At 35.6% G+C, this 27487-nt stretch overlaps 1 protein-coding gene across 13 annotated transcripts in view; it reads right to left on the bottom strand.

The window, feature by feature from the left end:
* The window catches only part of PTPN13 (protein tyrosine phosphatase non-receptor type 13), a 178684-nt gene that overhangs the window by 129826 nt on the left and 21371 nt on the right, over positions 1 to 27487 (bottom strand). For all 13 annotated transcript variants that reach the window (XM_072942794.1, XM_072942828.1, XM_072942809.1 and 10 more), the window contains exon 2: positions 4109 to 4228. In XM_072942794.1, the coding sequence (XP_072798895.1) occupies positions 4109 to 4223 (115 nt within the window). In that variant the 5' untranslated portion in view covers positions 4224 to 4228. The remainder of the gene's footprint in view (positions 1 to 4108; positions 4229 to 27487) is intronic.

Genomic DNA, 27487 nt, shown 5'->3' with positions numbered 1-27487 from the left:
TTAAAACTTTACTGTCATGTATACATAAAATGATTTCATAGTTCTAAATAGGTATTGCTCATAATGACCTTAAAATAGTTACATTACCTGCTCTCTTGAACCTCATCAATATTTGTTTTACAAAACACAGTAAGAAATGCAACAAGATCTTCTCAGTTTTCCAAGGACACTTCCTGGTAACTGAATTTTTTTAATGTAGACAATGAACCTTGCTTGTTTTTTTAGCACTTCTGTTTATCAAAATACTTTATTCTTTACCTCTTTAATTTACTAATTTCACTAATTGTTACTTTATTTATTAAACAAGGAACCAGAAATAACTACAGATAATGGGATTTTTATGGGATTTATATCCTTGCCTAAGTAAGAGAGATTGGTTGTTTCTAAAATTGCCTCTTCATAACTAATCAGAGGAAAAGACCCAATCAACCACTCTAATACCTTAAAATCCCATAGACAAAAGATCTGTTTTATCCAAAGATTAAATTTTCACTATTAAAAAAAAAGTCATTGTCATGGGCAACTAATATAATTTTAAGTTAAACTTCCCAAGACAGCAATAATTCCATTTCTAAAAATTATCCAGAATGCATGTGAAAATAGCATCATATTTTATTATTTAGGACCACTGAGCCCCTGTACGAGTACGTCCATGATGTAAAAGCTAAAATCTTAAGTATGTATACATTTTTAGACATAAGCTATGCTTTTCCAATCAGTTAATAAGACGGACCAAAATGCCTATAATTAGAAAGTCATGATATGAGAGGACCCTTAATGAAATTCCTCCAGAACTTTTATTTCAATGATCATAATTAATCTCCTAATTAAAGACAGCATCCCCTTAGTGAGGCAAAAAAAGTAAAATTCAGCTATCTACTACTTACAAGAGATACCTAAATCACAATACAGATATTTCAAAATGAAGGAAGGATAAAAGATACACTAGGTAAATGGCAAGGAAGAGGAAGCAGAGGTAGCAATATTAAGAGCAGAGAAACAAATTTATGGCAACGAGTAGTAAAAAAAAAAAAAGGGAAAAGGCTTATTTTATAATGATTAAACATCCAGTCCACTTAAATTAGTCATTAGCCATTATATGCATCACATAAAGCAGCACAAAAACATATGATGACAGCAGTAAGAAGACTGACACAACATCAGCATAGGGAGAATTTTAACTAACCTTAAGAATTTGACACAGCAAGCATACAAATAAGGATACAGAAGAAAGTTTTAAAAGCACAAACATTGACAAGCTTAAGTTATACCTTAGAAACAGAAAATAAACATTCTTTTCAAATACCAACAGAATAATACAAAAATAGACCATGTACATAGCCACAACAAAATCTCAAAAAAAATCCTCAAAGTAATCACACAGATCATATTTTAATAATCACAAGACAATAAAACTAAGGAACTTATAACAAAAGGAGAACCACTTACCATGATTGCCATCATCTAAATATTTCTTTGGAATTACACTTTTTTAAGAAGTTTTACATTTTTTCTCCTCTGAAGAGAATTTCATTTGAATTGATGTCTTCAAACAAGGTCATGCTTAGACATCATTATTTTACTTATAATAACCACAGCAACTTTGTTTTTAAAAAGACTAACAGCCTTAAATTAGTAGGATGCTCAAAAAGATTAAAAAAAATAGACAATTTTCTCGACCTGTGTTCAATAATCCCCCAGTGGAAATGTTTGTTTCCAGCCTTCTAGGTATAGGAGCATCAATTTGCACTTACATACCGAAAGAGACACAGGTTCCAGAAGATAGGGGAAAAAAGCCATCCATGAGAACTAAAAGATTTGTATAACAAACACAGAAAGACAAAGAAAACCAAGAGAGAAAAGCACATTTTAGAAAAACAAACTTCTTGGAAACCATAGTATTTTACCTGCTTTCCACCCCCATGATACTCCTAGTATTATTCATAAGGTGTCTACTAGAGAACCAAGACAAACATTATTCATCCACAAAATAAGCAAACAAAATAGCTATTTTTACTTCAGTTCTTTAAAATAGTCAGAAGCACCTGCGGCAAAAACACACTGCGCTATCAAATTCAAGGAATGAAAAATCATAGATTTCAGATAAACTAAATCAAGTAAGAATGAGTTTCCTTCAAATAAGCAGAAATTTTCAATTGGCAGTCATAATCTCTAGAATGTCATAGAAGCCAAATTCAATTTCTCTATAATACTGATGTTAATCAGTGAATTGGACTGAAGGCCTTATGGTAACCAACTTCCACTGGGCAGTGTTTAAGACCCAGCTGCATCACAATTCATTTTATGAACAAATTCAGTAAGTCTCTTTATTGTAATATGCCAATGTTATGCAATAATTGCATCTCAATGACAAGGACTTAACATTTAGACATTCAATCTCTATTAATACAAAATTTGAAAGAAGGAAAACCCTTAGGTACTCAGTGTGCAAAAGGCTTTATATTCCATGAGTCATGGCCAGGGCAGCAATCTCACCATCAGTATAAGAAGTATTATCTCTCTCTCCTCTGAACATCCCTAGTACTTACTGTCTCCATCACATATTTGGCAGGCTGTTTTTAAGTAGTAAACTTTTTACACGCATCTGTCTGATCTGAATGTATCCCTTAAGGGCAAGCAGCAGTCACGCCTTCTAATTACTGGCATCTTCCACACAATACCTCACAAGTAGGAGATGCTTCTTAAGTATTAATTGACTATTGTTAAGTAACTGAGTAATGCCACCAACATATCCTTTCTTTAACACCACCTCTGGAGTATAGCTACCTGCTCTATACTCCAGAGCACCTATGCTTTCTAAAAGTTCTCTAAAAAAACTAAAATGAAGCAAACAAAACAACAAAGTCTACTTATAATACCTAGATCTTAGGTAAGTGGCATTAGATAAAATGAATAAATTTTCTTTATATTAATCCTACCTCTAATCAAAGAGTAGACCTTCAAATACCTATGTTATAGCTGAATTAGGTGGGAAAACAACAACAGCAAGAGCAAAGCCTTAATATCTGTGCTCACTCTTCCCCCACGCTCTGGACTTTCCTTAGTCAGTGGTCACCTCCACACCTTCCAAAAGGTTCCCATGGCTCCTGGCCTTCAGCAATTCAATCGTATAATGGGTCTCAAACTTTAACATGTTTCAGAATATCCTTAAAAACTTGCTAAAGCACAAACTGCTGGGCTCCATCCCCAGAGTTCATGTTTGGTGGGTCCAGGGTGGGCCTAAGTGTCTGCATTTCTAGCAAGGTGACAGGCAGGTGATGCTGATGCTAGTCATCCAGGGACCACACTTTGAGAACTCTTTTACTCTCAGACCCTCCCCTGTTTCTGTCACGTTTACTGTTCTTGTTTAATTAATTCAAAACAACTTTAAAGTTTACTTCTTCCTTTAGATGAAGCTTGGTTTCTTCACCTTCTATTCTAAGTATGCATTAGGTATGTGGTGTAAATGGCAAACACCATCTTCATGTGGAACTTTTCAGCATGGTATCAAACGTTTTTGGACAACCAAAAGGTGACTCCCTAACTTTTCCAGCTCAAAAATGCCACACAATCATTTGTACCAGGTAACCACCTCTACAGGGAAGCAAAAAACTAGTTACTCAGTCTGCATTATCCCAGGGATGCACATATCATTCTCTCCGCCGGGGATTTTTTCCCTCCCCCTTAACTGGTTAACGTCTCCTCTTCTTTCGGGTCTTACCTCAGAGGCAACTTATACAGGGAAGACTTTCTTTTCTTCCTCTTGACCAGATCAAGTTCTTCTACTATGGGTTCTCATAGAGTCAGCTGAATCCCCTCCCTGCTAGCCCCTGTCATGTTTTCATTTTTACATTTGTTTATATAAACATTTTCTGAATAGCTACTTTCCACACTGGACGGTAAGCTCTAGACAATGTTTTTGGTTTTAATCATCATTGTATTTTCAGTGCCAAGCATGATTATCAGTCACATAGAAGATGTCCTAATGAGGGTAGACAAGATCTGAGCTTTTTCAGCCCTAAGAGAGTGAGAGCACTCCTTTCTAGACTCTACACTCTATTTGTTTTTCACCTGCCCTATACTAAGAAAAAAAAAAAAAAAGACTTACCTTTTCTGAATAATTCTTGGAGACTTTCAGCACTTTGATTTAACACAGCCCATATTTCTTCCTCCTGCAGGGGGCCACCCCGAACCTCCAGGGCCTCAGCTAGTGACACGTGCATATTACCTAAGAAACAAAGGTAACAGATGGCTTGCACATCAGCTACTTCACTGTACTTGCAGTAGTGAAAATGCGAAATCAGTGATGAAACTATGAGGTCACTGACCACCAAAGTTCTCAATGTAAATATAATATAATCCTACAGCTTAAAGTCATAGAGGGGAAAGGAGTTGGAGGAAAAGAACTCTCAGAACAACCAATTGCCCCAGCCCAACAGGGTCAGCCTCAAAGACGAAACTGGAGAACAGTGGTAGGGACTACGTCGTGGGAGAAGACAGAGACCTCAGGTACCAGGGGCCACCAAAGAGCACATGATTAAATCAAAGCGGCCAGACCAGACTGAAGATCCAGGTTTAATCCTATTTATCCCGGGTATAAAGAGTAGAGAGGAGTGGAGAGAAGACCCTACAGCCATGGTTGGAGAAGTTGGGAATAAGATGCAACACATTTTTTCCATTTACTAATTGATTTCTGTATCTCTAATATATTTAGGTATGAATTGTGCACTGAATGGACTTAGCTATTTCTAAACCCAGCTTTGCTGCCAACTTCCCCTTTGCCCCTAGGAAAGTCATTTCACCTCTAAATTTCAGTTTCCCATCTTTGACATCGGAATAATAATAGTAATAACAATGCCATTTTGAGGCAGCTATGACAAGGAAAGAAGTTATGCTATAAACGTGCTTTGTAATCTAAGACTACAGAATTTGAATTAATAAAAAATCAAAAACATGCCTTGGTGGTGACATTTTGGGAGGGTCAATTTTTTCAAAGGCATTCAATTAAGTAGGTGATATACTGATAAAATTTAACATTTTCTATGGGGCTCAATAATCCTATTTTCATTTTGGAAGAGGAAAACACAGCTAGTCAAAATCCTTCTGTATCAATTTTCCTAAATTGACACTCATTGAAAAGAAAATTGCTCTCTCTAGTGATCACTAAGGTTTCTACTCTAATCAAACCAATTTAAGCATAATGTATATCTTGATAGACAGAAGCAGATGGGTTTGGAAAAGAAATTAAAGGGAGCAGAAATGTTAAATACTTATGTTCTGTAATTATATCCTTCATTAAATTTTAAAATCAACCTATAAAAACATCTGTTTCAGATGAAAGTTGAATTTGTTTACTCAACTAACAATGAATGCTAATATTTTCTTTTAATTTATATTTATGATCCTTTAACCCAGATGGAAAAAAAAAAAGCAACTATAGCTCTACAGATGAAGCCAGGCTTGCCCTGTTACTTTCTTTTTCAGATGTTTACTGTAGCATTTTATTCTTAGAGTCTGCCTTGAGGGGTGTCTACTTAAATGCGCAATGTAGTAGTTAAAAGGGAAGATAGAAGATATTGCTTTGAAAAAGCCAAAAGGGTTTTATTTAACTTGTACAAGAAGCGATTATTTATTTAGACCCCTCGCCGCCCCCACCAACTCTCTAGATTTCTCATGTATTTTATTATACAATAGCGTAGTAATAGCACAGTTATTAAAGGGAAAAATTGGAAGCTTCACTCCTGTCTAAGAGATATCTGAGTAATTGCATACATAAAACACTATATTAAATTGGAAGTTTCAACAGAAACAATCAGATACCAACGTGACCTGTGAGAAAGACTACTACTCTAGCAGATTTCCAAATACGGATGAGAACCGGTTAGTTAGCTCTAGAGCCTACACACAGGGTACACAGAGTAGAGAGAAAATTGCATAAGGAGAATTTCTTTGAAGAGAATTGTACTGATTTTCATGCCTCTTCCAAAGCAGGAGTGTGGGAAGGAGCCTCTGCTAGACCTCAAGCCAGTGAAAGAGGCTTCAATGGGACCCCTTGGAGTGCCTGGTGTGTTCCCTAGAGTTGGGGAGGACACCACAGACTGGCGCCTGATACTTCAGGGATCAAAGGCTTTGGCTATGGCTCTGAGGCAGCAGCCAGAGGGAGCAGAGGGCACACACAGCTGGAGTGAGGGGGTGTGCTGTACTGGGAGCTGGCTACTCTTCCATTAGTTGGGTGGCGGTGGAGGAGGAGGTGGGCAAGAAGCAGGGCCACACAGCCTGGAGCTAATGAAATTCTACCCAGATGATGAAAATGTCCCCAGATTTAGTTTGTGCTAATGGCTGCAGAACTCTGTGCCTATACCACAAACCACTGAAGGTTTATTTTAAAAGGGTGAATTTATGGTATGTCATTGATACCTCAATAAAGCCGTTAAAAAAAAAGAACTCTACCCAGACTACTACCAGAGGCTCCCAGGGTACTACCAGGAGGAGGAGGAAGTGAGGAGAGAAGAGGGGGAGAGGAGAAAGTATGGAAGGGGGGAAGAAGAGGAGGAAGAGGAATTAGGTATTGGCTGGCAGAAGGAATGTTTTGAGGTGTCACAGGAAGCATAATTCCAGTGAAGAACTCTGAAGAACCCACAGAAGTATACATAAGAGAAAGAGTCAGCCTTAAGCACGTAACAAATTCGAAGGCAGTGAAGCCATTTTGTAACAGGAGTCAGGTGAAAGACTGTCTCTCTACCTTTCTTCCTGTCCCCAGTTTAAATCCTGAGGGGGTCGGAAACAGCAACTTGCAAATGGATGGAGGGAGATGAGCAACAGAAAGAGAAGCCAACCCCACTGCCTTCCGCTTAGAGCTGTTCCTACATGGGGGAGGGAACAGTGTTAGCTTTGAATCAAGATTGAAATGTTGCTTAATGTACCTACCAAGTAGGCACTTTAAATTATGGAACTGACACTGTATTTTCAACTCGAGTAACTGTAGCTATTATTATCAAAGGGTGAGAAGACAATTATGGACTTGAGTTTTCACATAGAGGCAAGAGACTACGTTCCTCTCATGAATGAGAAAGAAGGAAAAAGAGAGAAAATGGAGGGAGGGCAGAAAGAAAGAAAAGTGATGGGTAAAATAAGTTGCTTATAATTATGCCTTATGTATTCTGTTGTAAAACAAATGATATACATCACCCACATACAAAGTGTTAAATCTTGAGATACTGGTTTCTGTGAATTCTTAAAAGACTGATTTTTAAATAAAAATTTTCCTATAAATAAGAAAATGTAAAGGTAAAATGATGAATGATCCCTCTATTACTTGATTCAATCAGGTCTGAATTGTATTTTATTAATCCTCTATTAATGTTTATTAAAATTTTTTTTTGCCTATTCAGTAGGATCTCTATGCATCTCTTGTGGGAACTGGTTAGATCATGCAAACACAGAAGAAAATGTTTGTTTTTTTTTTAAAGCAATATCATCCAGCAAAACAGAATAGATTTGGCATTTTAAATTCATAACTTTGCTAGAAGAGAGGTTTAAGATTTTAAAAAACTGTCTCAACCCTCCTATCACCCAATCTCAAGACAATGTAACATTAAAACAGCTTTCTAAAAATCAAACAAATAAACAACAACATAACTATAGCTTATAAACTGTCTACCACCACCATGTCTGGTGACTGCCTATCATCATCCTCTCTGTTATTTTCATTCACCTTTACTACAGCTCTCCAGATCAGTAGCTCTGAAAGAAAAGAGAAAACAAGGAATGACAGAAATGCAGAAGTGGAAGAAGGATGCAACAATAAGAAAAAGGAGGGAGAAAAGCTTAAAGTCAACTAATAGATGAAGGAAACAGTTATGAAAATTCTTAAGAGTTTTATTACTTCAATTGTTTCCTTTAGAGGAAACGCAGTACTAGATAACTTGGGGTGTAGATCTATGACTGGCATTATCTTACTATCAAAAAGGTCCTGCTTTACAATAAACATAACCATATTATTCACTTTTATTTCCTTGAAAGTGGTAGGCTACATGATAACTAAATTTTTCGAAAGACTTTTGAATAAGAATAATTACATGACAGAATCAGAATCATTATTACGTTTTTGGTTAATACAGGTATTATCGTCATGACCTCAAAACTGTGCCCACAGAGTAAGATAAAGCCACAAAGAGATTCTAACAGATGTCACTTTAATCCTGAAGGATTTGTGTCACTTGAAAATAGGAAGTACATAAACGTGATTCCAAAAAGAATGAAATAGTAAACAGATTAACTGAATCCAATCAAGTGATATGACAACCTGTCTGGGGGTAGACTAGAAATGTTTATACAGACTCTAAAGAAATAGGACTATGAGAATACCCTGTTTCAAGAACAAAGCAACTATAAAATAGAGCTCTGTGTGTGCCACTAGCTCGGGGCAAACACACACTTATCAGCCTAGCTAAGGACTTCTTAGGTCATTAAAAAATTATAGTGAGTTGAGAAAGCAAGCTCTCAAATTATAAACATCTTTAACCCAGAAAGATTTACAATGAATTTTATAAAAGATTAAGAGAGGCAAGTCCATATCTTAGTATTTTTAAAAATTAAAGAATCTGTACATAGTTGGTATTTTAGCTGTTTATAATGTTTAAGAGAAATAGGTCAGTTAGAATAACAGATTTGCCTCGTGATTCCAATTTAAGTAATGTAATTGAGAAAATTAGAGTTCAGGCTTGTATAAAATACCACTGTAATATATAAAAGAACTTAAGTCTTAGCATACTAATAAATTTTCATTAGAGACTTATTTAATTACTCAGGGAAAAAAAATTTTTTTTTTGGTTAGTCTGACAACTGAAATACTTTTGGAAATCAACTTTTAATTCTATGAATGTAGTTTAAAACAGTTAAGGGATTTTAATTAACAAAGTCTGAAAATGGGATTATACACCCAATCAGAAGTCCCCTTAAAAGTGTAAAATGATTATAAATCAATAAAAAATGTTAAAAAAAAGTGATTATTAAAATTTTCTACGAGTAAAATAAGTGACCTTAGAAACTTCAGAACAAGGTTTCAGAATTTGTAATTTACTAAGAATATTCATTTAAAGATAATTTTCAATAAGCTTTTCTGTGTACAATAATATCTTGGAGGCCATTTTTTAAAAGTTAGGAGAAAATCATTGTGATCTTGGGTCAGATTTTTCTTAGATACAACATCAAATGTGTGAACCATAAAATTTAAAAAATGATAAGATTTCATCAAAATTAAAACCTCTGCTCTTTGAAAAGAACTGTTAAAAGAATAAAAAGAAAAGCTATAAAAGGAAAATATTTATAGATCACATAACTGATCAAGGATTTATGTCCAGAATATAAATATATATAATATATTTACATCCAGATTATATCCAAACTCAATAATATGAAAACAAACAATGCAATTTTTTTTGTTATCAAATGAGCAAAAGAAAATATATGGATGGCAAATGAACCCATGAGAAGATGCTCAAGTTCAATAGTCATTAGGACAAAATAGAATTAAAAACAATGAGATACTGCCACACAGCTATCAGAATTACTAAAATGAAAAAGACTGACCATGTTAAGTATAGCCAAGGATGTGGAAGAACTGGAACTCTCATACATTACTAGTGCGGATGTAAAATAGTACCAGTTTCTTTAAATTAAATATAAGTCTACCATACGACCTAGCTATTTCACTCGTAAATATTTACACAAAAGAAATTAAAGCATATATCTACACAAAGACTTGTCCACAAATGCTTGTAACAGCTTTATTTGTAACAGCCCAAAACTGGAAATATGCAAATGTCTACCAACAAGCGAATGGATAAACAGATTTTAGTATATTCCCACAATGGAATATTAATTAGCAATAAAAAGGGAATATTAATAATCAATAATTATTGATATATGCAACAGTATGAATCTCAAAATTATGCTGTGTAAAGGAAGCTAAGCCAAAAAACAAGAGTACATGTGTTATGACTACATTTATACAAAATTACAGAAAATGCAAACTATAGCTACATAAAACAGCTCAGCTGCCTGTGGATAGCACTGCCCTATGGAAGGGCATGTGGGATTGATTACAAAGGGGCATGAGAAACTATTTGTAGATGATGGGTATGTTCATTATCTTGACTGTGATGACGGTTCACAAGTGCATACATATGTCAAAACTCATCAAATTGTACACTTTAAATATTTATAGCTTATTATACATGAATTATATGCCTCAATAAGGCTGTTAAAAAGAGAAGAAAACAAACTAAACCTAACCAAAGCCAGAACAGCATTCATTTTCTTTGTCTTGTGAAGCTATCTCATTTTTTTTTTTTAAGTCAGAAGAAACCAAACCCTAACATCAGGTAATACATGCTTTAAAAAAGTCTAACTTCTCCCATTAAAAAGAAATTTGTAAGACTAAAGAGATCAAAATCCATGGCTAAGGTCTGAGATCTTCCCTTCTTAGAGAGCCAAAGCATATCTAAGATGCCATGTAACTTACATTATTAAAGTTAGAATTTATGGATTGATAACACAATCTTAAAAAAAAATTATTCAAGAGAACAATCTCTTGTTTTTCTTTCAACTTCTAATTTCCTAAAGCATTTGAACCCGAAATTTTAAATAATGTGAAATTATTTCTACCTTTTAACTGTTGATCTAGAAACAGTCAACACCAAGACACAAGTATACAAAGTAGAAAGAATAAAAAGCACTATTAAGCTTTAAAAGACTAAAAGCTAATCTCCCTACAAACAAGTAATAAAATACACTAATATTTCTTTCCATCAGAGGGTAAGTATAATCAGGTAGTAGAGAAAAAATACTGTTGCCTAATATACTCAGGAAAGCCTAAGAAAGAATTGGGACTTTAAGGAGAAAAAGAGATAAAAGTAGGTAAGTTTTAATTGGACATCGTCTCAAGGTAGAAAACAGCATGTGTCCAAACATTTTTATTGATGTTGGAGCAATGCTTAGTATTTGTCAACTTTTCCATTATACTTTCCCAGTGGGAGAAGAGAAACTAAAACAGACGCAAGCTAAATTGCCTTTTTGGGCCTCTGGCTCATGTCAACTGCTTATCTAAATAGAAATCATATATGCCTGTTACCTGTTTTTCAAAGGACAGCTTCAAAAAACCAGAAGAAAACTTCTGGAATTTTTCAGCCTCTTTAAATGTATCATTTAAACTTAGGAGAAGAGTAAAATGGAGGGGGAAATCCCTGATTCCACATATTTTATACTTCTCACCAAATGGGAGGTACCAACAGAAAACAATGTAACGGTAAGAACTTTGGTTTTGAGTATTGTTTTTTTTACATCACCCCTCCTACCCACCCACTGACTTTTGTTCAGATCATTGCTTTAGAAACCAGCTCGCTGGTCCTCCTCAAAAATGTGGACTTGAAATGTCTCAGAGTAAGTCACTAAAGGAAACAAATATGTATAAAGCACAAAAGACCAAGAAAAAATTCGTATTTGCCCTTTATATTGCAATAAACAAATTAATGTGGCAGGCAGAATTCTGAGTCTACCAAACACTCCTTTCATGTTGTGAACTGCCTAGGTAGGGGTTATGTGACGAGGACCTGAGGGTGGCCTCTAGGAGCTGATGGTGTACCCCAGCCAACAACCAGCAAGAAAATGGTCCTACAACCACAAGGCACTGAAATCTACCAACAGCCAGTGCACATGGCAGAGGGCCTGAACTGTGATGGATCAGTGACTCCTTTTTCACTTTCCACTCTGCCTTGCCCCGCTTTGAATCCGAATGTCTACAATAGTTATCCCATGACTCTCCAACCATTTCACACTGGGAATGTTGGGGCAGTCTCTTTAGTTTTACAGGTTCTTAGATAAATGACACACAGGAGCCTCATTTATACTTAATTTAGATGATTTCGATGAGCTTCTGGACTTTGAGCTGATGCTTTAATAGGATGAGAACCCTAGAACAGTGGGAGGGGATGTATTTTGCTTGTGATGTGTGTATGGGGTCGGAGGGCATGAATAACTGAGGGCCAGAGGGAAGACTATGGTAGGCAGAAGTCTAAGATGGCCCCCCAAATTCTGGCCCCCCTGGTATACCTGCCTGTATAATCTTCTTCCCATGAGGATGGATGGGACCTATAAATATTAAGTGGCAGCGGCTCACCTGATTAGGTTATGTTGTAGAAGACTTTGTTGGAGCAGACTGGAAAAAGATTCAAAGACAGGGAGCTCCCTCCTGCTGGCCTTGATGACAACTGGATTGTAAGCTGCCTACAGAGGGGGCCACCTGGCAAGGACCTGATGGGCTGAGAGCAGACCATGGCTGACAGCTAGTGAGAAAATAATGAATTTACACCTATAGCTGCAAGGAACTGAATCCTGCCAACAACTACTGAGCTGAGAAGATCCTCAAGCGTCAGATAAGATTTCAGCCTCGTGTGACCCTAAGAAGAGGACCCAGTTAACCTGTACTTGGACTCCTGACCCATGGGAACTGTAAGATAATAAATGTGCTGTTTGAAGCTACTGACCTTGTGGTAGTCTGTTATACAACAATAGAAAACTAATGCAACCAGGGTATATAGATTTTGAAGAAAATGGAAACAAAGTCAGTCCCCTTATTACACTTCAGAAGTTGTCTGGATAATGCTTTCAGGCCATTAAAATGGATCTCACAATTCCAGAGGGAACATTCTGAGTAAATTAATCTAGATATCAAGCTTTTTCCAAACCTATTACCTCATTCTTTAATTGACAAAGCAATCTGCACTGAGGTGCCTCTTATCATACTCTGTTCAGGATGTAATGTTAGATGGTCCAGAAAGATTGACCAAAGCTCACTTGATCAAGAAGTGAAGTTAGCTAACATAAGCAGGACAAGCAGTGACAGTCTGTTGAAGAGGCTCCTGCTGCTCTCCCGATTTCCCACCTCGCAGCATTCGCAAGATCACGGCATACTTGTAGTTGTGATCTCACTGAGAAGCAAGAAGCCAGCTATTAGCGGTGTCAGAAGGCAGAAGGCAACAAACACTACCTACTCCACAAATACTAAAAGTTTGAATGCTGAAGGTGAAAGTGATGTCTGTCTCTTGTCCTTCCTTACAAATCGACTAAATCTAAAAAGTTTGGGCTAAATTTATACCGTAGTAAAATAAAGTAGCATGTATCACTCTGCATCACGGTAGACAAATCAACTTTGACTCCAGATAAAGTGCAAACAACTTCCCAAGTCACAGATGAAGCATAGTAAACCCATGCATACTCCAGGGACTACAAGAGTAATTTCAACTTGGTAGTTGGAGACAATCAAAATTCTTCTCAAACTGCTCCATTCTAAAAAGGATTTTGAAATTACCAATCTCCAGTTTGAAATGTTTTCATTTCAATCTATAAAATATCTAAGTTTTCTATCTAAATTCAATAAACCTAAAACCCAAATTTAAAATACTAAACAGTGACACAAGAGGTACTCATACTGAATACTGCTCTTCATTATGCCATTTTTATTTTATCAAATATAACTGTGATAACTAAACTAGATTATTGCTTGTAATTTAAATAATGACATGACTTGCAAGAACTCATGAATCCAATCTCAAACCATGTGGTGTGGGCTACTCCCTTACTTTGTGGCAATCCAACTCACTCTACAAAGATGCATTTCTCAAGGTGTAGTTTTCATGTCTAATTTTTATTTCAATTAACTACACAGTAGTCTTGTGCAACTGTCATAAATAAGAATGACTAATATGCAAAAGCAATGGAGCCCTTTTCACATGAGAAGATTAAGGAATTCTGGCTTACAGACAAATAATGGCAAAGTCACTTTGCATAAATTATTCAAATTGAATATTAATATATTACAGATTAGAATGGGAACAATGTATTCTCTAAAAATTCACTTGTCAAAGTGCTGATATTGGTTTCTGATTACATCACATCATCTCTTTTAAGTCTAATCAATGCCAAAATTATTTTTTGCTCATATAATCTCTACCTGTTCTCATAAAGCTAGTAGTGTTCTCTATGTCCCGTTTTACTGGAGAATGCGTCTGCTGCCAAGTCTTCACCTAATCCCCTTAGGGGAGATTATTCCTAAATCTCTCTCCAGCCTTAAGATATCCTTGTTCCTAATTCTAGATTTTTCAAATTTAACTATGTACTGTACATTTTTGTCTGAATAGATACTGCCTTCTTGTATCAAATTCAGTGCATCTAAAACTCCAAACAATCTTTTCCTCCAAATTAGTCACTCTCACTATTCCAAGCAGATTAATGGAACAGCTATTCCTCTAGCTACCAGGCTCAAGTCCCTCTTCTTTGACTTTTTTTCCTTTCACCTTCGTCTTGTCACTGAGAACTGCTGCTTATTCATTTTTAATCTCTTTCAAATTAATCTTTCAAGTATCATTTTCCACTATCTATTCTTTCCTTTCATTTTGTATATATACATACTTTTGAGTTTAAAAAATAGTAATTATTCTTTAAATACAAATCTGTGACTTTCTTTCTTCACTCCAAATTATTTTGTAAGATTTATCTATGTTCATTTGTGTTGCATATTTACTGTCACTACTGATTAGGATTCCACTGTAATTTGGTTTCTTTCTTTCTTTCTTTTTTTTGCTAATAATGTTGCTCTGAACATTTCTGTACCCATATGCATAACAGCTGAGTAGAAATTCTAGGTCATATGGTATGCACATCCCTGTCATTTGGATAAAGCCAACTTGCTTTTCAAAGTGATTATACCAATGTATACAAAGTGATTATACTCTAACAAGTAGCATAAAAGACCTCGCTATATCAAAACCCAATACTAGGTATTGACGGAGTTTTTTTATATCAAACTGGTAGTATGAAAATGGTTTCATATAGTTTTAATTTACATTTTTATAATTACTAATGAGGTTGAACATTAAATTTCTATTTAGTTACTGTATTAGTTTACTAGAGTTGCCATAACAAACACTATAGATTGGGTAGCTTCAATGATGGAAATTAATTTTCTCACCAATTCTGGAGGCTACAAGTCCAAAATCAAGGTGCTGGCAGGCTCATTTCTCCTGTGGTCTCTCTCTTCGGACTGTAGATGTCTGTCTTCTCCCTCTGTTTACACATAGTCTCTTCTCTGTGTTGTCTGGGTCCTAATCTCTTCTTATAAGGACACCAATCTTATTGCATTAGGGTCCCGAACCTAGTTTTAAATTAATTATGTCTTTAAAGACCCTATCTCCAAATCCAGTTACATTTTGAAGTACTGGGGGTTATAAGTTTTGGGGTGACAATTTAACAGTTACCATTAGAATTGTAACATACTTATACCTTGGTTTCTTGATTTATCTACTTAAGTCTCACTAAAAAAATTAATTTCAAATAAACTACACCCTATCTACTTCACATTTCTAAATCAAAGATTCTAAAGCAGAGCTGTCATCAGATCATTAGTCTCCTCATAAAACTCCACTAAGTCCCTACGGATTACAAAATAAACTCTAAACTTACCCATAAATTCATTTTTTGACTATTTCTTATATAGTAAGTTTTACACTGAGTTCCCAAAAAACAAACAAAAAACTGAGTAAGGTATGATGTCTGGCGTTAAAAAAACAAAATCTAAAAAACCCCTCAACATTTGTAGGTAAAGGAACAAATCAATGGTTGTAATACATTGTGGTATACGTTATGGCTCATTATCCCATGGGATTCCAAATGAGCATTCAATCAGATCAGAAATAAAGATATCAGAAATAAAGATACCAGAAAGAATTCTGAGGTTGGGGTGGGGTGGATGACTTTTGAGTCAATATGGATGGATAAATAGGAGGAGGGCTGATGAAGATGAGACACAAAAGTTAGAGTTTAGGTCTTCCAGGCAAAGGAAATAACCTGTAAACCTAAAGACAGAGATATGACACAGTAGGAAGTGTTCAAATTCTGTAGATTATCTAGAGAAGGGGGAGGGGAGATGAGATGAGGCTACAGCAGTAAGCAGGAGCCAGATCATGTAAGGTGTTTCTGTGATTTGCTAAGTAGTTTGAATTTTATACTGAAACCTATGAAGAGGCATTGACAAATTTTAGGGTGAGGCATAAAATGATAAAATTTTAATTTTTAAAGGATAATTTCAGTTATAGAGTGGGAACTAATAAAGGTCTTAAACTATAGATTTGGAAATGATCAGTATGTAAATGGTAGACAAAATCATGGGTTTGGATAAAGTCACTCAGGAAGAGCATATAAAGAAAAAGTTAAGTACCAGAGATCTAGAGGACACTAGCATTTAAAAGTTAGAGGAGGAAAAAGAGCCTATAAAGGAATCTGCAAGGAGACAGCCAGAGAAATAAGAAGAAAATCTTTGTAATATGTTAGAATAAAATAGAAGTTTCAAACAGGAGATGGATAGAATACAAGATTAAGAACGTGGAGTTTTGTGCCACATTGTCTGGGTTCAGATCACTAGCTTTGTAACTTTTGGCAAATTAATATTTCTAGGCTCAGTTTTCTTCTCAAAGCAATTTATTACCAGTTCCTATCTTGTGGGAAGTTGGCAAGAATTAAATGAGATTCATATGAAATCCTTGGTTCAGGACCTGATACAGAGTATCACTAGCTGTTATCCATCTTTATCATTCTCAAACAACATAGAGAAGTCATGCAACATGACAGCATATATATTTGGCTCTCTGAATGCCATAGGTAACCTCACCCAAAGATGTTTCAGTAAAGTAGGAGAGAAAGCAAAGTAACTCTTGACTAATTTCTAGTATCTTCATTGGTAACAGAAGGAGTAAAGTTAGGATGACAAATTTAAAGGTGAGGGTGGATGATGTTTGCTTTGATTTTAAGTACATAAGGGACTCTGTATATATGCTGAGGGAAAGAGCCAGTAAAGAGGTTGAAGGTATAGGAGAAGGTGGGTGACCAATTGTGACTGTCACAAAAGTAGAAGTGATTACTCTTTAGATGTTTTGTCAGGTTCACTGAAGTTAAGGGAAAGTAGAATGTGTGCAGATGGAAGAAAGTCAGGTGGAGGACTTCTTGCTTAAAGGGCTCACTGGTTAAGTGATGTAGTCCTTCTGACTTGTTTCAAAATGCTTGCTACACATGTCCATTTGCTTACATGCTGCGAAGATCGACCTTCTTTCAGGGTGTATTCAGGAATCTGTAGCTCTCCAGGTAATTCCCATACACAATAATGCTAAAGAATTATCGCACTAAACATCTTTGGATAAAGCTTTAACTCTCAATTCCAGTAATTCCTATGAGCATCCTCATATTAATCAATTCTAAAAGGGGAGCAATCAATGTCAGATTTTCCCTGACCCCGAGATCAGCCAGTTGCGTATTTCCTTATCATGTTCATCCTTGATTTCTTGAACTAACTAATAATAAATGGCTATTTTAAGTGGTAGCCTTTCAGTATAGAAAACTAGAAAACCAAAGCAAAGGGACTGCTGGAGTTGCAGCATATAGCCATAAAGTCATGCATAATGAGCATACTGGTCCCCAGGTGTTCTCTCTTAGCTGCCCTGAGAGTGAGAAGTTAGTTCCTCAACAAACTAGTGAATATAACATAAAGAAACAGACTCACAAATACGAGAACAACTTAGTGGTTACCAGGGGGGAGAGAGAAGGGGGAAAGGGTAGGACAGGGGTAGGAAATTAAGAGGTAAAAACTACTATGTATAAAATAAACAAGTTACAAGTACATGAGTACAACACAAGGACTACAAATAACAGTTTATAATAACTGTAAATAGAGTATAACTTTTAGGAATTATGACTCATTAAGTTGGACACCTGAAACTTACAAAATATTGTACATCAACTATACCTCAATTAAAAAAAAGTTAAAAAAAAGAAAGCTAGAAGAGAGTCAAATTGATTGGGAGAGAATGAGATGATCAACTAGATTATTTAACCACTCATTCATTCATTTAAATATTTATGAAAACTGTTATGTTCTAGGCATTGGCAAGTGCTAGATTTTTATTCATTAAATCAACAAATATTTATGGAGACCCACTCTAAGCCAGACACCCTTTTAGACACTGAAGACACAGCAGTGAACAAACCAGACAAAATCACCAAGTCCTACGGAGTTTACATCCTATCAGAAGAGAGAGACAATAAATAAATAAGTAAATAGAAGAGCATAAAGCTGTAGAGGAAAATAACTCCACAGGAGGGCTAATGAATACCACAGAGGTTAGAGGGTATAGATTTCAAATAAAATAGTCAAGTAAGAGTCCTTGGTGAGAATTTGTTGTTAGGACAAAGATCTAAAGGAGGGTAAGCAAAGCAGAGATATCTGGGAAAGAACATTCCGGGCAGAAAGTGAAAAAGCCCTGAGTCAGGAGAACAGCAAGGAGAAACACTGAGTGAGAGGAAGAGAAAACGGAAGATAAACTATATAGAGTCTTCTGGGCCACTGAAAAAACTCTGGCATGAACACTGAAATGGAAAGCTCACTGGAAGGGTTTGAGAGATACGACCTGAGCTGTTTTAAAAGAATCACTCTTGGCTGCTGTTTTGAGAACAGACTACAGAAGGGCAAGGGCAGAAGCAAGGAGACAATTGGCAAAAATCCAGGCAAGGAATGGTGGTAGCTTAGCCCAAGATGATAGCTGTGGGACAGCTGGGAAGTGATCAAATTTTGGTAATATTTTGAAGGAACGCCCCGAAGGATTTGCTGATATGGATGTTCTGTGTCCTGAGAAAGGGGCACGATAGAGTTGTTGTTAACCAAGATGGAGAAGGCTGTGTGAGGAGTTTGTTTTGAAGAAGTTTCAGAGTTCAATTTGTATACGCTAATTAGACACTGGATTAGACATTCCAGTGAAAATGCGAGATACTTAGCTGGATATATGAGTCTGGAGTTTATGGAAGAATTCTGAGATGGAGGTACACATATATGGAGTTTGTCAGTATACAGATGGTATTTTAAAGCCCTGAAATGTTATGTGATCCCTAAGGCAGTATGTGCAGACAGAAGAAATACCCAAGGGCAGAGGAATGAGGACTAATCAGAAAAGGAGTCTGAGTAGAAGTGGCTTTGCTCCAAACGGACCTCTTAGAGAAATCCCTGATTATCTCAGAATTGGTTTGGTGTTTTAAATTATATCTGTTCAAGTCAGAATCTAAACAAGGTCCACACATTGTGTGTCTCTTTTCATCTAAAACAGTAATTCCTTAGTTATTTTACACCACTGATTTGTTGAACCCAAATTGGTTATATTTTAAAGTCCATTTTTTTCTCATTTTAAACCCTAGAAGCCCATCACCAGAAACAGATGAATTAAATGGATAGCAGATAGGTATGGTTTTTCTAGCCTTCATTTGCTAACTTTTAAAAGGATTTTATGTATTTATTTATTACCAAAGTCTCTCCATAAGCCTACATTCTGCTTTCTATAATTATCTCTTGCAAAACTACAGTATCTGTTTTTGAAGAATAAGTCTTTATTAACATTAGCAGAAAAAAAACTAAGCCAAAATATTATTATAAAAAAAGCAAAACTCATAATTTATGTTCAGACTAGTCCATAGAGCATGAAATAAGGCAATGGCCCTATCTTCCAACCTGTACCAGTCTGAAGACAAATTTAAAAGAATTTTACCGAGCTGTGTGGTAATTATTCAATGTGCAACTTGAAGAAAGAAAATAAAACGAGCAAATAACTGGGTTGCAATATTAAGTCAAATGACTTTCTGAAGACACAAAGCAGAGACGATTTTAAGAAAGAATAGTGTTCCTTTAAAGCTCTGTATGTCACGGATTCTACTGTAAATGATGAACTACACAACATATTAAGGTCAATTGAAATGGACTAAGGACAGAACTCTTAACACATCTGATCATCTGATATTGCTAGTTGGGCTATAGCTACCGGTTGTTAGGAAGAAGAAGAGGAAAGAGAGAAGGGCATGAAGGAGGGGAAAGGAAAAAAAGATGAATGACAAAGGAGCAGCAGCAAGAGAAGGAGAAAGAAAAAAAAATCTGGCTTCCCTCTACCTCTTATGTTACTCTTAACTACATGCAGGTGCCAGTGACTTACGAGAAACTCTTGCCAGAAATGCTGCACTTACACTGTACATTACAAAACACCAGCAAAGGTCTGAATCAGCATTCAGTAATCCAACACATTAACATTTCTGCAGCAAGCTTACTAATATTCATACTAAATAGGATAAATAAAAACTGTAAGTAGTCTCAGTCAGCTCAAGTCAGGTTTCATCATCCAAAAACCTCAGGTCGGGTATGCTGCTAAATAAGGTATGAAAATTCTTTTCCTTTTTCAGATCTTTTTGGATTCTGGAATTGCACATAAAGGATTGTGAACATATGTTTCACTAAAGAGGCTCACTAGCTTTATATCTTTGGGATCACTTTGGTGTAATTCTAGGGACACGAGGGTGGAATTGAATCCAATTAAAATTTATATGGTAAAGTCAAGATTATATTTAAGGGCTTTTTTTCCCCCTCCAAAATATAGACTAAAATTTCTTAACATTAAATATTCAATTGTCTATTGTAAATATAAGGGGTTTTGACCCACTAATTATTAAAGTGGCCACACCCTCAACAAAGGACTTTCTGTCTATGTTCATGGCCTGTAGCATGAACCCTACATGAGTAACCTGGCCCAGGCTTTGTCTGCCTTCTGAGTGTAAGGAATTTAATAAGCCGAGAAACAGGAAAGGATTCAAAAGAAACACAGCAGAGGTTTCCAGAGACAACGATACCTAAACAGAAAGAGAGGCAATCTTCAGCAGTCATCAGTTAGTTGTAAACACTCAAGTATTTAGACGGAAACAGAGCTAGGACTGCAAAGTAGTAATAGTTACTTGATAGTCACTTTTAAAATCACCTCCAGAGCAGTCACTTTATCTATTTGAGAATATCTAAGAGTAACTGCAGATGGTGAGCACTTTGGTAATCTGGATTGCACAAAGAAGACTTAAGAACTGGCATCTGATTACTGAGCATAGCTGTGAGTTAATTATATTCTGTGTTCATTACTCAAGGAGAATGTGATCTAGTATATATGAACATTATGATTCAAAGAATATGTTGTGTAACAGTTTTTGCTTGTCATTTATAGCATATGTAATGTTAGTGACATCATAGCCTAAACGGCTGGAACACCCTCAAAAACACCTCTGTAGTCCTCATGTAAACAAAAGATTTCATGTATCTAAATGGATGAAGTGCCTGGTCATGTTCTCAACTTTCAGTACCCTTCTGGAACAGTTCCATTTTCATTTTTTAAAAAAGCTAACTTTTAAATTAGGGGTACCACACAAATACTGTACTAGATCATTCCACTACAGGGCTCAAGGGGTATAGTTTTCTTTTCTCTTTTTAAAGTTCTTAATTTCCAAACAACCTCATTTGAAACTGGGCTTTGGTTGAAGAGACTTAATTTTGTGAAACAGTTTATCTAAGAACAGACACTAAATTATTGATACTGTTTAAAAATATATATATATATACACACATATATAAATATATGTATCAACTCAAATCTCAAATATTACATACTCATAAGGAAAACCATCACTACACTTTGGTTCTTTCTATTCGTAACTTGACAGAAAAAGCAACTTGTCAAAATAACCAGTAAGGAAACTTCTTCCAATGTCTCCCAAAACAGGAAGGACAAGTATCTTTATTCCCCTCAGTCCTGTTGTAAGAACTTTGCAAGTCATAGAATATATTTTTTTCCTTAAATGCCAAACTGCAAAAACAAAACAAAACAAAACAAAAAGAACCCAACGAGAAAGTTTTGTTTGGATTTTGAAATGAGCTAATGGCACACTGAGTATACTAAGCAAGAAGACACTTAGCTCTTTAACAGTTCTGTTGGGTAGCACAGGAAATTACTGTATTATTTCAATAATTCTATGAGTTACTATTCCATGAATACTATGATTATTCCATATTACAAATGGGGAACTGAGGCACAGAGATTAAATAAATTGTTCAAAACTATATACCTAGTAAATAGTGGAGCTGAGATGTGAACTTACGCACTATGAATTTCTTCATCTGAAAAATGGGGATTGCTGGGTTTAAACATGCAACAGTCTTTGAACAAGTGCCTGGCACACAATAATTGCTTAATAAATGTTAGTTACTATTATTAAGAATTAGATTAGTGAGAGATTTCAATGAAGAAATACAAAAAATAAACTGGATAGTTCAGTCCTGGCAGCTCACAGATGGAACTTTGACGAAGAAAAGGGGAATGTGGGCTGCATTTGCAAGTACACTAGCCTGAGATGGGTTTAACCTACAGATAAGAAAGGAAACTCAAGCTCTTTGATCTTTTCAATATCTAGCACAAATGAAAATTTAGACTTAAAAAAGGAAAAAGCTTTGCTTGCTGTTTTAGTAAGCAAACATGCTGAAGCTGCATTAAAATCCAGATAGGGAAGAGAGACACTCTGGAAGCCTTCCATATCCTGAGATTTTTCAGTGGGAAGAGACCCAAAATTCAACTCCTATCACTTCACACTTCCTTATTTCTTAATGTCTTTTCTAACATCTTTGATTATTACATTTGGCTTAAGGTGGAGCTTTTCTAAGACTAATGCTGGTGGTGAGAGAGAATTTCTGCACCTAAATTTTAGAAAATTGAATTCCACAATAGGCAAGTTACTGTTTTAAATTTTCTTTCAATACTCCTGATTAGGTCATGGAGAAAGTCTCAGTTTAATGCGAGTTACTTTGTTTTATTTGCTCATCTCCTCTTTCAGCAAATAGAGACAAGTCCTAAGCGTGGGGCTCCGCTGCACAGGCAGGCCACTCTATTATAGCCTGATGACATCATTACACTCGCATATTTCAAAATGATACTGACTTTTGCACTTCCCGTCTACTTACAGAACATTTTACTGGTTTTCCATTTAAGAAAATAATACTGATCTAAGGTTTCCATTTTAAACAAATAAATTCAAGCATAAAAATGGGATATTTAAAAAATATAAGTAAATAGCATTAGGATATGGCAAATAGTATGATAGCAGTATGCAAATGAAAAAAAAAAGTAAAGGAAAACACCAGCTTAAAAAAATTCTATTGAGGAAAAATGGATGACTTAGCAAGATGGTTCAATTAACAGGCTCATTAACACTTACGGGCTATTTGTGGAATCCTAGAACCTCTTTCTCCCAATTTCACGAGTCGTAACTAAACATTGGCACCTCAAGTCTAAACAGCCAACATTGATGATATAATGAAACATATACCATACTTCAATTAAATGTAATATTCCAATTACATCACAAAATGTGTTTATTTATATACATCTTATGTTTCCCTGCCTAATAAAAGGCATCTTGTATTTTACAAGATGCTTTTCCCTAAACCAGTGCATAACTTTCTCCTCTTTCTAACCGGTCTAAATTCAGGCAGAGCAGTTTCCCCTCTGGGAATTACAGAGAGAACTGGGGTGGGGCATACAAAAGAGTGAGGTAGTGGATTTAATTATACTGAATTTACATTATCATGTAGCTAAAAAAGTAATTCTTCCTAATTTCCCCTTGTGTCTGAGGCAAAGGAAAAGAAAAGGGAGAGGAAGAGCCCCAAAATGACTCTTTCATATTTAGTATTCCACTCTAATACCCTCCACTCCTTCCTACTTATGCCATGTGAGACATGTATCTGGGTTTTTCTCCTCAAAATGAAACATAAATAGGGATTCAGCATACAAGGAGGACATGATCAACGCACGAAGTGTCTTGAATTTTTGTTCAATGCTTTGAAAAATATAAACAAAAAAGATACGCTGTGTATACTTTGAATCTTCACTGATTGATGTTAAATATTCCTTAATATACTAGAAATTTAATAGACTTAAAAAAAAAAAACGGAAGCACTAATAATACATATTAAATCTTTCAATTCACTCTTTGTTCCAGTAGCACATTCCACTCCTGCTCCCCTTCATACTTAATGTTTCTGAATCCGACACCTCTCCAGGGTTCTCTGGGACGAAATGAGTCCACCTTTTTCTATCCCATTCTGTTCATTTTCTGTGCTTGATTTCTTCCACTTTGCTTCCTCAGGTAACTTTACTCCTTATGATCATTTAAAAATGCTTGATTTTTTTCTATAAGCAGATAAACCCTCATCTGTTCACTTTTTTACTGAGTTTTTAGCATTTTAATTTCTCTACTATCATTTAAGCAGAGACTAAAGAAATTAATTTGATAAATCTGTTCAACCTTCTTAAACTGAAAGTTTTTTGAATATTTTTCTGATGTAATTTACACACTGAACAACTCCATCCTCATTTATAGGAAAAGTGCATAGTACACAGACCTAATTATCACAGGGCAAACAATAAATAGAAAAATTAGTACTTTGAAAAAAATCTTACAGACCAATAATATCCATGTTGCCAAATTCAATGATCCTTATCTTACACTCAGTCTACCTAACAGGCATATCATTTTTCAAATCAAAAACTGAATTCTTGATTTCAACTACTAAACCTCTCTTCCAACATTCCCCATTTTGAAATGGAACTGAGCCAATTTATTCAGGCCACAAACTTTGCAGTTTGGAGTCACCTGATTTCTATCTTTTCCTCATATCCCACATCCAATCTGTTAGGTCTTCTTTCAAAATATATCTTGAATATAAAACTTGATAAGTTTTGAGACCTCTACTGGCTACTCTGTATTGTCTACAACAGTGTTCTGCAATAAAACCTCTGATGATAGATATATCTTACATTTGTGCTGTCCAATACGGTAAAGTCAATAGCCATATGTGACTACTGAGCCCTTGAAATGGGGCTAGTGCAAGAAAGGAACTGAATTTTTAAATTTTATTTAATTTTAACTTAAGCTGTCACATGTAACTTGTGGCTACCATAGTGAACAGTGAAAGTCTAGAAAACTACAACAATGAGGTTATAAACGGTCTTTTTGCTTCCCCTCTTGCCCCTGTAGTCTCCTCCCAATAATGATCCTTTTTAAATGTAGATCTAATAATGTCACTCCTCTGCTTCACGGTTTCCCATTACGTGGAATGAAATCTCGGCTCCCTATTTAGGCTTACAGTTCCCTACATGATTTTTCCCCAGGCTACCTCTACACCTCACCCACTCATTCTTCCCTTCAGTTCTGACACAATCAACCCCAGCCACGGTGATGCAAGCCCTTGCATTTGTCTATACCATCCCCGCCTCAAATATCCACAGGGCTTAACCTCCTTGCTTTATTCAGCTCTTGACTGACTATTAATTCACAGAAAGGTTTTCCTTAAATACCCAGTCCCTAATTTTCTCCACACCCTTACCCAATTTTTTAATGCTTCACAGCATTTACAATACCTGAGCTATATTATAGATTTAATTATTATTGAATGTTTCTCACAGCCAAATACAAAACTCATAAAAACAGAAAATTTGGTCTCTTGTTGATTGGTGTATCCCTAAATGTCTAGGACATTTGCCTGGCACAAAGCAGATTCTCAAAAATTTTTACTGACTGACTGAATAAACTTAAATTCCATTTATTCTCTTAGTCTCACATTTATATAATAAAGATTTACTTAGTGCTCATTATTTAAAAGGCACTGCATCAGACAATGTGGGGAATTCAAATTGACAGCAGCATAGATCTTGTAAATCTGATAACCACTGGAATAATCCTTAAAGTTTCTCAAATCTTAAGATTTTGAGTCTATGACTACAACTGGGAACAGCTGGGACTGCTTCTCTTGGGGATGAGAGCAGGAGTAGAGCATGTCTATCCTCCAATGTTAAAACATTTGCCCTCTGGAAGGAGTAGTCTTTTTATAGTATTCCTAACAGAATGCAGAATTGAGACCAATCAGTTAAAATTAGGTAATCTTCAGTTCAAAATATAGACTTTCTAACAATATAGAAAAACTCTTGAGGTAATGTTCTAAAGTGGCCAAGCAGAGGGAAATAACTATTAGGTAGGGTTGTCAAATTTTTCTGTTAGGTGCGTGGGGTGGCCTTAGGTGACCTCTAACATGCGTTCCAAGTCTAACATTATATTGTCTATAAAATGGTCTAATGAATGCAAGTTAATACATCAGTCATTTTCTGACAAGTTGCTTCCTGCTTGTTATAAGTAGTTAAGTCTGAAGGCTGACAGATAGCAAGGAATGGAAATGAGAATCAAAACAGAGTTACACAAATATTCTACTGAATGAAAAACACTTTGTACCTGTATTGTAGAAATATACTCAACTATGAGGCTGCATTATATGAAATTGACAATATTTGACTATTTTTATAGTTCAACTTAAAAAATGACTTGCCAAACTTTACTAGCATAGTCACTATGCAATTTTTGCATCTGTACTACCAGGAAGTCAGCCAAGTCTTAACTTAAAAGTGCTCATTTAAGGAAAACAAAATCAATTCAATAGCATATGCCTTCTAAAATTTCACTTATATCAACAAAACATAACTTCTAGTTCCGATCAGTAGACCATGAGAAAGTCAGTCCTAATAGGTCAATTAATTCTTAAGCTCTTGGTGAGGGGGGAAAAAAAGCTAAGAACAAATGTGTACTAAATTACACCTTAGTATTAACATGCAGTTCAGTAGCAGATTCAAACTTGTTAGTGAATAATTAGAACCTGGATGACCATCTCTTACTTCCATTAGTAATCACATCTTAGGGAAGCAGTGCAATTATATTCCTAACAGGTCTTTTCTTCATTCAAAAACCAAGCATGGTGGGGGGTGGGGATAGTGCTGTGGTAGAGCTTATGATTAGCATACATGAGGTCTTGGGTTCAATCCCCAGTACCTCCACTAAAAAAAAAAAAAAAAAAAGCATAATTTTTAAGTTTGCTGTTTTATGAAGGGCATTTCAGCTTTCTTAAACCTACGTCTATATCTCAGCAGTCTAATGTTAGAGGTATTTCCAAAATCAACAATATCTTACTGGAATTGGTACCATTCTTTTAGTACTGAGATTTTTGGATAACCAAGTTTTACATTCTCCATTACAGGACTGCTCTGTTTTAATCCGTGGTCAACACTGCATAAACTTCGTTATCAGGAAATAAATTCTATGGCTTTTGTTTCTTTGTAAAAGACCAAAGTGATTACATTTATCTGATAATCCCAAATTTTTTTTTATTTGAATTGACTAATTGACTATGACAAAAGTATTCTGTCAAAGGTAAAGGAAATTCTTAAAAGTCAAACCAAAAAATAACTTCACCAAGAAATGATAAAAGGAAACGGAGCCCACAGTATCTCCAAGGTATGTCTGTACTTGTTTTGTCAATTCCTGAGAGAGACATACTGAAATCTCCAACTACAACTGCGGATTTGTCAATTTTCATTTGCAGTTCTGTTCTTGCTTCAAGTATTTTGAAGCTCTGTTATTATGAGTATAAATGTTTAGGACTCTTAAATCTTCTTGATCAATGAACCCTGCTGTCATTATAAAATGGTATTTTTTTCAT

This window comes from Vicugna pacos, chromosome 2 (assembly GCF_048564905.1).
Source record: "Vicugna pacos chromosome 2, VicPac4, whole genome shotgun sequence".
In the NCBI taxonomy this organism is placed as follows: Eukaryota; Metazoa; Chordata; class Mammalia; order Artiodactyla; family Camelidae; genus Vicugna; species Vicugna pacos.
This window is presented reverse-complemented; position numbering and strand designations above follow the sequence as displayed.